The 12,266-nt window shown below is 42.5% G+C and overlaps 1 protein-coding gene across 3 annotated transcripts in view; it reads left to right on the top strand.

The window, feature by feature from the left end:
- The window catches only part of pdgfrb (platelet-derived growth factor receptor, beta polypeptide), a 131,875-nt gene that overhangs the window by 111,013 nt on the left and 8,596 nt on the right, over positions 1 to 12,266 (top strand). For all 3 annotated transcript variants that reach the window (XM_060837409.1, XM_060837408.1, XM_060837407.1), the window contains exons 17-20: positions 3,709 to 3,827; positions 6,767 to 6,889; positions 11,052 to 11,163; positions 12,102 to 12,201. In XM_060837409.1, coding sequence (XP_060693392.1) covers positions 3,709 to 3,827; positions 6,767 to 6,889; positions 11,052 to 11,163; positions 12,102 to 12,201 — 454 coding nt within the window. The remainder of the gene's footprint in view (positions 1 to 3,708; positions 3,828 to 6,766; positions 6,890 to 11,051; positions 11,164 to 12,101; positions 12,202 to 12,266) is intronic.

Here is a 12,266-nt window from a genome sequence, read left to right as displayed (position 1 = left end):
AGAGACAGTATATTCCTGTCAGGTTGAAAGGAAAGGCTGGTAGGTATAGGGAATGCTGGATGACTAAAGAAATTGAGGATTTGGTGAAGAAAAAAAGGAAGCATATGTAAGGTATAGAACAAGTTAGATAAAATGAGTCTTCAGAGTATAAAGGCAGTAGAAGTATACTTAAGAGGGAAATCAGGAGGGCAAAAAGGGGACATGAGAGAGCTTTGGCAAACAGAGTTAAGGAGAATCCAAAGGGTTTTTACAAATACATTAAAGACAAAGGGGTAACTAAGGAGAGAATAGGGCCCTCAAAGATCAGCAAGGCAGGCTTTGTGTGAAGCTGCAGGAGAAGGGGGATATACATAATGAATATTTTGCATCAGTGTTTACTGTGGAAAAGGACATGGAAGATATAGAATGTGGGGAAATAGATGGTGACATCTTAAAAAAATACCCATATTACAGAGGAGGAAGTACTGGATGTCTTGAAGCATGTAAAAGTGGATAAATCCCCAGGACCTAATCAGGTGTACCCTAGAACTCTGTGGGAAGCTAGAGAAGTGATTGCTGAGATATTTGTACCATTGATAGTCACAGGTATGGTGCTGGAAGACTGGAGGTTGGCAAACATGGTGTCACTGTTTAAGAAGGGTGGTAAGGACAAGCCAGGGAACTATGGACCAGTAAGCCTGAAGTCAGTGGTGGGCAAGTTGTTGGAGGGAACCCTGAGGGAAAGGATGTACATGTATTTGGAAAGGCAAGGACTGATTAGGGATAGTCAACATGGCTTTGTGCGTGGGAAATCATGTCTCACAAACTTGATTGAGTGTTTTCAAAAGTAACAGGATTGATGAGGGCAGAGCGGTAGATGTGATTTATATGGACTTCAGTAAGGCATTCGACAAAGTTCCCCATGGGAGGCTAGTTAGCAAGCTTTAGACCTCATGGAATACAGGGCAAACTAGCTATTTAGATACAGAGCTGGTTTAAAGTAGAAAACAGAGGGTGGTGTTGGAGGGTTGTTTCTCAGACTGGAGGTCTATGACTAGTGGAGTGCCACAAGGATTGGTGTTGGGTCCACTATTTTTCATCATTTATATAAATTATTCAGATGTGAGCTTAAGAGATACAGTTAGTAAGTTTTCAGATGACACCAAAATTGGACAGCGAAGGAGGTTACCTCGGATTACAACGGGATCTTGATCAGATGGGTAAATGGGTTGAAGAGTGGCAGATGGAGTTTAATTTAGATAAATGTGAGGTGCTGGCAACGCAAATCTTAGCAGGACTTGTACACTTAATGGTAAGGTCCTCTGGAGTGTTGCTGAACAAAGAGACCTTGGAGTACAGATTCATAGCTCCTTGAAAGTAGAGTCACAGGTAGATAGGATAGTGAAGGAAGCATTTGGTATGCTTTCCTCTATTGGTCAGAGTATTGCGTACAGGAGTTGGGAAGTCATGTTGCGACTGTACAGTACAATAGTTCGGCCACTTTTGGAATATTGCGTGCAATTCTGTTCTCCTTCCTATCGGAAGGATGTCATGAAATTTGGAAGGGTTTAGAAAAGACTTATAATTATGTTGCCAGGATTGGATGATTTGAGCTATAGGAGAGGTTGAGTAGGCTAGGGCTGTTTTCCCTGGAGCGTCGGAGGCTGAGGGGTGACCATATAGAGGTTTATAAAGTCATGAGGTGCATGGATAGGGTAAATAGACAAGGTCTTTTCCCTGGGGTGGGGGAGTCCAGAACTAGAGGGCATAGGTTTAGGGTGAGAGGGGAAAGATATAAAAGAGAGCTAAGGGACAACTTTTTCACGCAGAGGATGGTGCGTATGTGGAATGAGCTGCCAGAGGAAGTGGTGCAGGCTGGTACAATTACAACATTTAAAAGGCAATTGGATGGATATATGAATAGGAAGGGTTTGGAGGAATATGGGTCGGGTTCTGGCAGTTGGGACTAGATTGGGTTGAGATAGCTGGTTGGTATGGACGGGTTGGACTGAAGGGTCTGTTTCCATGCTGTACGTCTCTATGACTGTGATTCTAAATAAAATGTTCTAGTCATTAATATGTTGCTGTTTGCCGCTGTCAGATTGACTTTTATTTCCTACACTATCCAATATACTTTAAAGTGATTATGAAGAACATTGTCATCCTGGCATTTTGACCATCAATATTTTCTTTTCAGTTTAATGGAACAGTTCTTAAGATATAAAAGTGTAATACTTTCCAGACTTTTGTCCTTGACTTGTCCACACAGCCATCCTGGAGGTGACCATTAATTCCCAGAGACTCCAATCCATTCCTGAAGGGGTGGTGACCTTGATTATGAGATGTGCTGTTTCTTGAATTGTTAACACAAAGTCCCATCTGAGGGTTTAAATGGACATTAAAGACCCCAGGTATGATAAGGGGAAACCGTTGATTCTCCCCAAATCCTACTGTAAGAGGTTTCTGACAACCCCAGCACCCTTGAAGCACAGATTAGCCACATGTGGTGGCTGTGCACAAGATGGCTCAAAGGTAGAAGTCAGAAGGGTGGTGGTGGAGGGTTGTTTTTCAGACTGGAGGCTTGCGACCAGAGGAGTGCCACAAGGATCGGTGCTGGGCCCTCTACTTTTTGTCATTTACATAAATGATTTGGATGTGAGCATAAGACGTACAGTTAGTAAGTTTGCAGATGACACCAAAATTGGAGGTGTAGTGGACAGCGAAGAGGGTTACCTCGGATTACAACAGGATCTGGACCAGATGGGCCAATGGGCTGAGAAGTGGCAGATGGAGTTTAATTCAGATAAATGCGAGGTGCTGCATTTTGGAAAAGCAAATCCTCGCAGGACTTATGCACTTGATGGCAAGGTACTCGGGAGTGTTGCTGAACAAAGAGACCTTGGAGTGCAGGTTCATAGTTCCTTGAAAGTGGAGTCGCAGGTAGATAGGATAGTGAAGAAGGTGTTTGGTGTGCTTTCCTTTATTGGTCAGAGTATTGAGTACAGGAGTTGGGAGGTCATGTTGTGGCCGTACAGGACATTGGTTAGGCCACTGTTGGAATATTGTGTGCAATTCTGGTCTCCCTCCTATCAGAAGGATGTTGTGAAACTTGGAAGGGTTCAGAAAAGATTTACAAGAATGTTGCCAGGGTTGCAGGATTTGAGCTACAGGGAGAGGCTGAACAGGCTGGGGTTGTTTTCCCTGGAGCGTCGGAGGCTGAGGGGTGACCTTATAGAGGTTTACAAAATTGATGGGCATGGATAGGATAAATAGACAAAATCTTTTCCCTGGGGTCAGGGAGTCCAGAACTAGAGGGCATGGGTTTAGGGTGAGAGGGGAAAGATATAAAAGAGGCCTAAGGGACAACTTTTTTATGCAGAGGGTGGTACGTGTATGGAATGAGCTGCCAGAGGATGTGGTGGAGGCTGGTACAATTGCAACATTTAAGAAGCATTTGGATGGGTATATGAATAGGAAGGTTTGGAGGGATATGGGCCAAGTGCTGGCAAATGGGACTAGATTGAGTTGGGATATCTGGTCGGCATGGATAGGTTGGACCGAAGGGTCTGTTTCCATGCTGCACATCTCTATGACTCTGTCTCCCTACATACAGCAAGCAGCTGAATTCAAACTAGTTGGTTACCCTTTGTACAAGTTGATGTGTCTCTTCAGAAGCATAAGTCTGCTAATTGCAAGGTCCTTACACCGTCCTGTCTTTTTTTTTGAAAGAGCATGAGGTCACAGAGAATAAGCTACTGATCAGCGAGTCTCCGATTCTGACCTACACGGATCTTGTTGGGATCAGTTATCAGGTGGCACAAGGAATGGAATTCCTTTCGTTGAAAAATGTAAGCCATTCAAACCTGTGTCTCCGCATTTGTATTTCTGTTTGTGTTTTCCTGTCTACTGTCTTTCTATGTTCTAAATTTCTCTGTATCACTCTCTGCCTCTCTGTCTATCTTTCTACTTGCTTTCTCTTTTACTCCCTGTCTCTGTCTCTGTTTCTCTCTCCATCTTTCTCTCTTTCTGCCTTTCTCTTTCTGCTCTGTCTGTCTGTGTGTGTCTCTCTCTCTCTTTCTGTTTCTGTCTCTGTTTCTCTTTTTCCCTCTCCCTGTCTTTCTCTTTCTCTTTGTTTCTTTCTCTGTCTTTCTCTCTCCTCCTTTCTTTCTCTCTGCCCCTTCTGTATGTGCTTCTGCTGCAGCCTTATGTGTTTGATGGAGTCTGTGCTGTTATTTTCACACACTGAGCCCAGAAGTAATAATGTTGAACACCGATGTGCAGCCATCGGTGAACACCCCCACTCTAAAGTTTGCGGGAGGATCATTGATGAAGCAGCTGAAGATGGTTGTGTCTCGGACATTACCCTGAAAAACTCCTGCAGAGAGATCCTGAAGCTGAGATGTGTAACGATGCAGCTCATTTAACAAGGTGTTGCTGTTGTTGGGTTTTTTTTCAAATTGGTCCTACAACCCATCCAAAGCCAGACTTTTCGCAATCACTGCTTTTATAACAGCTCTGAGAAAAAAAGTCAAGGATAGCATAACCTTGTTAAATGGGTAGCATTGTCACAGATGGCTGATCTCAAACAACAACCACCATCTTCCTATGTGCCAACTGTGATACCCTCCAGCAGAAAGTTTGTCCCCAACACCCATTTATTCCAGTTTTGCTAGGGCTCTTTGATGCCACACTTGGTGAAATGCAGCTTTGATGTCAAGAGCTGTCGGTCTCCCCTCACCTCTGGAATTCAACTCTTTTGTCCATGCTTGAACCAAGGCTGTAATGAGATCAGGAGCTGAGTGGCCCTGGTGGAATCCAAACTGGGCATCGCTGAGCAGGTGCTGCTTGATAACACTGTTGATGACACTGTCCATCACTTTACTGATTGAGAGTAGACTGATGGGTGGGAATTGGCCGGGTTGGATTTGGTCTGCTTTTTGTGTACAGGACATATCTGAGTACTTTTTGACATTGCTGGAAAAGTGCAGCAGGTCAGGCAGCATCCAAGGAGCAGGAGAATCGACGTTTTTGGCATGAGCCCTTCTTCAGGAATCAGCTTTCTCCTAATTTTTGACATTGTCAGGTAGATACTAGTATTGTATCTCTACAGCTTGGCTGGGGGAGCAGCAAGTTCAGGAACACAAATCTTCAGCAGCATTGCCAGAATGTTGTTACAGCCCACAGCCTTTGCAGTATCCAGTGTGTCTCCAACAGTTTCTTGATATCACATGGAGTGAATTGAGTTGGCTGAAGACTAGTATCTGTAACGCTGGGGACCACTGAGGAGATCGATATGGATCATCATTTTGGCACTTCTGGGTGAAGATTGCTGAGAGTGCTTCAGCCTTCTCTTTTGCACTGATGTGCTGGGCTCTTCCATCATTGAGGAGGAGAGTATTGGTGGAGCTTCCTCCTCCAGTGAGTTTTTTAATTGCCACCACCATTCACAATTGCAGAGTTTAGATCTGATCCATTGATTGTGGGATCGCTTAGTTCTGCCTATCACTTGTTGCTTATCCTGTCTTGCATGCAAATGGTTCTGTTTGGTAGCTTCACTAGGTTGACACCTCATCTTCAGGTATGCCTGATGCTGCACCTGACATGCCCTCCTGGTACATTCCATTGACTCAGGATTGATCCCCTGTCTTGATGGTAATGGTTACGTGGGGGATATGCTGAGCCATGAATTTACAGATTCTGCTGGGGTATAATTCTTCTGCTGTCCACAGTGCCTCATGGATGCCCAGTCTTGAGTTCTAGATCTCTGAAGTTCTTATGAAGTGCTAGATCTGTTCAACATCTGTCCCATTTGGCATGGCTATAGTGCCACAAAACACGATGGAGGGTATTCTGAATGTAAACAGGACTTGGTCTCCAAGGACTGTGTGGTGGTCACTCTTACCAATACTGTCATTGACAGATGCATCTTTTAGGACCTGACCAGCTCGATCAGTACTACTGCCTCCGAGCCACTTTTGGTACTAGACGTTGAAATCCCCCAACTAGAGTACATTTTGCCCCTTGTCTACCCTCAGTGCTTCCTCCAAGTGCTGTTCAGCATGGAGGAGCACTAACTCATCAGATGAGGTCAGATCGTACATGGTAATCAGCAGGAGGTTTCCATGCCCGTGTTTAACCTGAAGCCATGAAACTTCATGAGGTCAGAGTTGAGGACTCCAGGTCAACTCCTCCCAACTGTATACTGCCATTTCTGCTGAGTCTGTTCTGCCAATGGAACAGGACACATCCAGAGATGGTGATGGTGGTGGCTGGGATATTACCTGTAAGGTATGATTCTACGCGTATGACTTTGTCAGGCCGTTGCTTGATTAGTCTGTGAGACAGAGCTCTCCCAATTTTGGCACTAGCCCCCAGATGTTAGTCAGCAGGACTTTGCAGGGTTTCCTGTACGTAGGTCGGTGCCAGGTGGTTTGTCTGGTTTCATTTCTTTGTTGAAACTTCATAGCGATTGACACAACAGAATGGCTTGCTAGGTCATTTCAGAGGGCAGTTGAGAGTCGGCCATTTTGCTGTATGTCTGGAGTCACATGGAGACCAGACAAAATGAGGATGGCAGATTCCCTTCCCCAAAGGACGTTAGTGAGCCAGGTGACCACTGGCAAATCTCAGATCCTGATGACATCATTGGGTTTATGGGGAATCCCCTGGCTGTCACATGTGATGTCAGAGGGAATCCCTCCCCCAGTTCCTGGTGATATCACTGGGTTCCTGGAGCATTATTGTCAAGTTGTGATGGATTTATTTTAGTTTTTTTCTGTTTTGGTAGTGTGTCCATCGGGATTTGGCTGCAAGGAATGTACTGATCTGTGAAGGAAAACTCGCAAAAATCTGTGACTTTGGATTAGCAAGAGACATAATGAATGATTCTAATTATATTTCAAGAGGCAGTGTGAGTATCTCATCGTCTGCTTAAATATCATAAATTGCATCATTATCACAGACCATGAAATATTGTCATCTGTGTAAATATCACATTCCATGTAAATATCATGACCAGTTTAAATATCGTGGACTGTGTAAGAATTGCTTTCCATATGTATGAATATCACATTTTGTATTTGATTTGGAGGTGCCGGTGTTGGACTGGGATGTACAAAGTTTAAAAATCACACAACAACAGGTTATAGTCCAACAGGTTTATTTGGAAGCAATAGTTTTCGGAGTGCTGCCCCTTCATCAGATGGTTGTCATTTTACATTTTGTGTAAATATTTAAACCTTAAAACATTCTGTCTGTATAAGTATTCTGATCCTTATGAATATTTTTCTTGCCTCAGTTTGTATTGAGATATGATAAGTTGAATGAATATTTTTATTGACCTGTATTTCTAACTAACCTGTTCAGAGATGTTATTGCACACCTCTGAAGCAGGTGGATCTCCCGGTCCACAGGCAGGGATGCTGTCACTTTACCACAAGAGGGTCCTTCTCAATGACCTTAATTTTTTTTCTGAAATCTGTGGCCTCTCTTTCTCAATCATCTTGCCAGATGCTTAACCCACTCCATAGTTACAATCAACGTGCTCAGACATGTTATTACACATGGCCTTGTGTGATTGGAACTTTAGCCCAGGCCTTCTGACCAGAGGTAGGGAGACTACCACTGTGCCACAAAAGACTTTAGGATCTATTTTTTAGCCTAATTTTCTAATCAACCTATTCAGCGGTGTTATGACATAGCTCTGGAGCAGGTGGGACTTGAACCCAATCCTCTGGTCCATAGGTATGACATTATTACTGTGTCACTGAATAAACTCCTTATGTGATGTAATTGCTCCATAATGGGTGGTTAGTCTTGTTAGTCCTGTCTTGTTACCTTCCCATCAATCTGCTGTTGCTTTGTCCATTTGTCCAGTGATTCTTCAATTTGTGATCCACTGATAACAAAGCGAACTGATGGATTGATTGATCAGTCTCTCAAATTTGGTCTTTTCTGTATATCTGTCATCACACTGGTAATATTGCAATTGGTCCCTTTTGAGGCTTATGACACCATGCACATATTATACTGCTGGGAAATATTTATCAATAATTCACCAACATGCATGTGTTTTGCTCTGCTGTTCATTCAGACATGACCAGAGATAGTGAAATGTGTTATAGAAATGTAAGTCTTCACTTTCTCCCTTTCTCTGTCCCTTTCTTTCTTTCTCGCCAGATCTCTTACATACCCTCCATCTGTTTCTCTCTTTCTCTTCCCTTCTCTCTTTCTCTCTCCATTTTCCCTCCATCTTTTCTCTCCCCTTTCTCCTTCCCATCTGTCTCTTTCTCCTCTCTGTCTCTCACTAGTGTAACAATTTTGAAAATATTACAAATAGGGACAAACGTAGACCATTCAGCCCCTTTAACTCCTCGGCTATTCAGTAAGATTAAGGCTGATCTGTCTGCACCTTTCCATGTAATCCTGAGAATCCTTTATTTTCTGCCAAACAAAGTCTATCCACTTCCGTCTTAAAAATATTCAATTCCTCTGCCCTTGCTGCCTTCTGAAGCAGAGAGTTCTGAAGTCACGTAATCTCCAAAAAAATTCTCCTCATCTCTGTCCTAAAAGGCCTTTAATATCTAGTTCTGGACGCACCCACAAATGTAAGCACACCCACCTTATCGAAACCATTCAGGATCTTACACACTTCAATCAGGTCGCCTCTCACTTTTCTACTCTCCAATGAAAACAACACCAGCCTGTCGAACCTACCCTCCTAAGACAACCAACTCATTCCAGATGTCAATCCAGTTAATCTCCACTAGACTGCATGCAATGGATTTATCTCCTCCTTCAAAAAAGGAGACCAAAACTACATACAGTATTCGAAATGTGCTCTCTCCAATGACCTTTTTAAATAAAGTCAGAAGTCAGATGACACCAGATTCTAGTCCACCAGATTTATTTGAAATCACAAGCCTTGGGAGCACTGCCCATTCATCAAGTTGAAGTGACTTCACCTGATGAAGGAGCAGCACTCCAAAAGCTTGTGATTTCAAATAAACCTGTTGGACGATAACCTGGTGTCGTGTGACTTTTGACTTTGTCTACCCCAATCCAACACCGGCACCTCCACTTCATGGCTCTTTAAATAAAGCATAGCATCCTTACTTTTATTTTAAAAATCACAGATTACTGGAAAAACTCAGCAGGTCTGAAAGCATCTGGGGAGAGATAGCAGAGTTAATGTTTCGGGTCCAGAGACCCTTCTTCAACACTGATCCTTAATTTTTTTGTTCAATTCCACTTCCAATAAACAATAGCATCCCGTTAGATTTCTTGATTACATGCTGAGCCTGTCTACCAATGGTTTGTAATTCATCCCTCTGTAGCTTGGAATGCTGCAGCCGTTCTCTATTTAAGTAACACTCTGCTCTTTTAATCTTCCTGCCAAAGTAGGAACAACTTCACATTTTTCCACATTATACTCTGCCTGCCAGATTGTTGGCCACTCACTCAACCTATCTATTTCTGTCTGCAATCTCTTTATCTTTCCTTCACAACAAGCTAACTGTCCATCTTGTTGTCTCCAACTTCAGCTGCTATACCTTCACTTCCCTCATCAAACTGTAACTTGTGAAAAGTCGAGGCCCCCCTGCACTGAATCCTGTGAAACTCCACTTGTCACAACCTGCCAATCAATCTAAGATCCATCTATGTTTTCATTCTGTTTTCTGCCAGCCGATCTTCGCTCCATGTGAATACGTTACCCGTATGTCATGAGCTTTTATTATCCACAGTAACATTTGATGTTGCACCTTATCAAACGCCTTCTGGAAATCTAAGAATAGTATATCTAAAGGCTCCCCTTTATCCACAGCGCATGGTACTCCGTCAAAGGATTCCAATAAATTACTTAAAAATGGTTTCCCTTTCACAAAACTTTGCTGACACTTCCCAATTACCTTGAGATTTTTTTTGTCTAAGTGCATAACTATAAACACTTTAATACATTTTAACACCTTCCCCACAACAGGCATGAAATGAACTGACCTATCACTTCCAGTTTTCTACTGTCCCCCCTTGAATGGAAGGATAACATTTGCTAATTGCCTGTCTGATGGAACCTTTCAAGAATCAAAGCAATTTATAACTTGACACCAATTCATTTACCAGCTCATTAACAAGTTCTTTTCAGACCCTAAGATAAAGTCTATCTGAACCCAAAGACCTATCAACCTACAGCTCCATCCCTTCATCTTGTGCTGCTTCCCTCATGGTTATCATTTTGCTAACTTCCTGTCTTCCTTCCATAACTCCTTATCAACATCTATTAGTGGATTTTGTTTTTCATCCTCAGTAGTGAAAACAGAAGAAAAACATTTCCTCACTTAAGCTGACATTTCTTTAGTGTCTAATATTAATTCCAAATTCTCACTCTCCAGAGATCCAACACTCTATTTACCCTTTTTCCTTTTCACTACATATAGAAACTTTTACAATCCATTTTTACATTCTAGCTACCTTTCTTTCATATGCTAATTTCCTCCTCTGAATTAACTCTTTCATTATTCTTTGCTATTCCTTAAAATCTGACCTGCCACTCTTCTTTTGTTTTTTCCTGAAGTTTGACATGTTCCCAACTTCTTTAGATTGTGGATCCTCCCCTACAAATTTTTCTTTATTGGAACATACCTATTCTGAGTATTCCAAAATATCCCTTTAGATGTCTGTCATTGTGTCTCTAATGACCTATCCCCTAGCCTAATATGTCAATTCACTCCATCACTTAGAACATATCATTCAATTAGGAATCTAGATGCCCAGATTAATTCTTTGGGGACATGTGTTCAAATCCCAATAAGGCAGATAATGAAATTTGAATTCAATAAAACTTTGGAATTAAAAGGTTCACCTAATGGTCACCACGACTGATTACTGTTGAAAAACTCATCTGATTTGTCAATGTTTTTTAGGGAAAGGCCTAGCCAGTGATACCCAAATTCTGTGAACAAATGAAAAAAAGGATAATGTTGCACTTAATGTTTGCATTATGTATTTGTCATGAACTGTTAGTTGTTTAAATAGAATCCACCAGGTTGGTAACTATTTATTATATTGGTTCCCAGACCTTTTTGCCTCTGAAATGGATGGCACCGGAGAGCATTTTCAACAACCTATACACCACACTGAGCGATGTCTGGTCCTACGCAGTCCTGCTCTGGGAGATCTTCACCCTCGGTAAGGACCCACAAAAACCAAATGTCTCTCTTCCCTCTCTGACTGACTTCTTCATAAAAGGCACTTCAGCATTTGTGAGGGAAATTCCAGTGACTAAGTGGAGTTTGGGCCGATTTTGCAACTTTGCTACTGGCCTTAAGTTGTGTTAGATCTCCCTAAGCTGAAAATGTGTTGCTGGTTAAAGCACAGCAGGTCAGACAGCATCCAAGGAACAGGAAATTCGACGTTTCGGGCCGGAGCCCTTCATCAGATCTCCCTAATCCTACATTTGGAATTAAATTGCAGATCAACCATGTTCCCATTGAACAGAATAACAGTCTTTGGGGGGAGGGCTGAATGGCCGCCTGTTCCTATGTTCTCCTCTGGCCTTTGATGATGACCATCTCAGGTCCACAGATGCATCCAGTGACTGGAATGAATTGATTATCGAGGTGGTGTAGGAGATGGCACTCTCTGTAAATCCGAAAGGTGTGAATCTACTTCCCACTTCAGAGATCTGAGTTCATAATCGAGTGCAGGACTGAGGGAGTGCTACACTGGCATCAAAGGGGATTCCAGATTAAAGAGGGTTAAACTGCTTCTATTCAGAAAATCCCATCGCTGTCATTTCCAACAATCATAAGGGCATTCTCCCCTGGATCTTGAACAGGTTTTTAACCCTCAACCAGCATGAATTTAAAATCTTGAAAATTGTCTCTTCAGTTTTTATGGAATCTTTCAGCACACAAATTGGCTACAGTACCCAGATTTCTTGATAATTTTAGTGTTTGTGATGTGCTTCTGTGAAAGGCATTATATAAATGCAAAGCTTTTCTAAATTAGATCTTTGATGTGTAAATAACAACGCTCTCTCTCTCTCTCTCTCTCTCTCTTTTCCCCCCCCCCCCCCCGCCCCCACTTTTAATTTCGTGACTTTTTTCTTTCAATCTCCTTCCCAGGTGGGACACCATATCCAGAGCTTCCTGTCAATGACCAATTCTACAATGCCATTAGGCGTGGGTACAGAATGCCCAAACCTCAGTACGCCTCAGATGAAATGTGAGTAAAGTCAGGAGCTGCTGTGTTAGATGGGGAATATTAACAATTAGGAACAAGGGAACGCA

This window comes from Hemiscyllium ocellatum, chromosome 16, assembly GCF_020745735.1.
Source record: "Hemiscyllium ocellatum isolate sHemOce1 chromosome 16, sHemOce1.pat.X.cur, whole genome shotgun sequence".
NCBI lineage: Eukaryota > Metazoa > Chordata > Chondrichthyes > Orectolobiformes > Hemiscylliidae > Hemiscyllium > Hemiscyllium ocellatum.
Note: the sequence above shows the minus strand (reverse complement) of the source record. Positions and strands in the feature narration are given on the sequence as shown.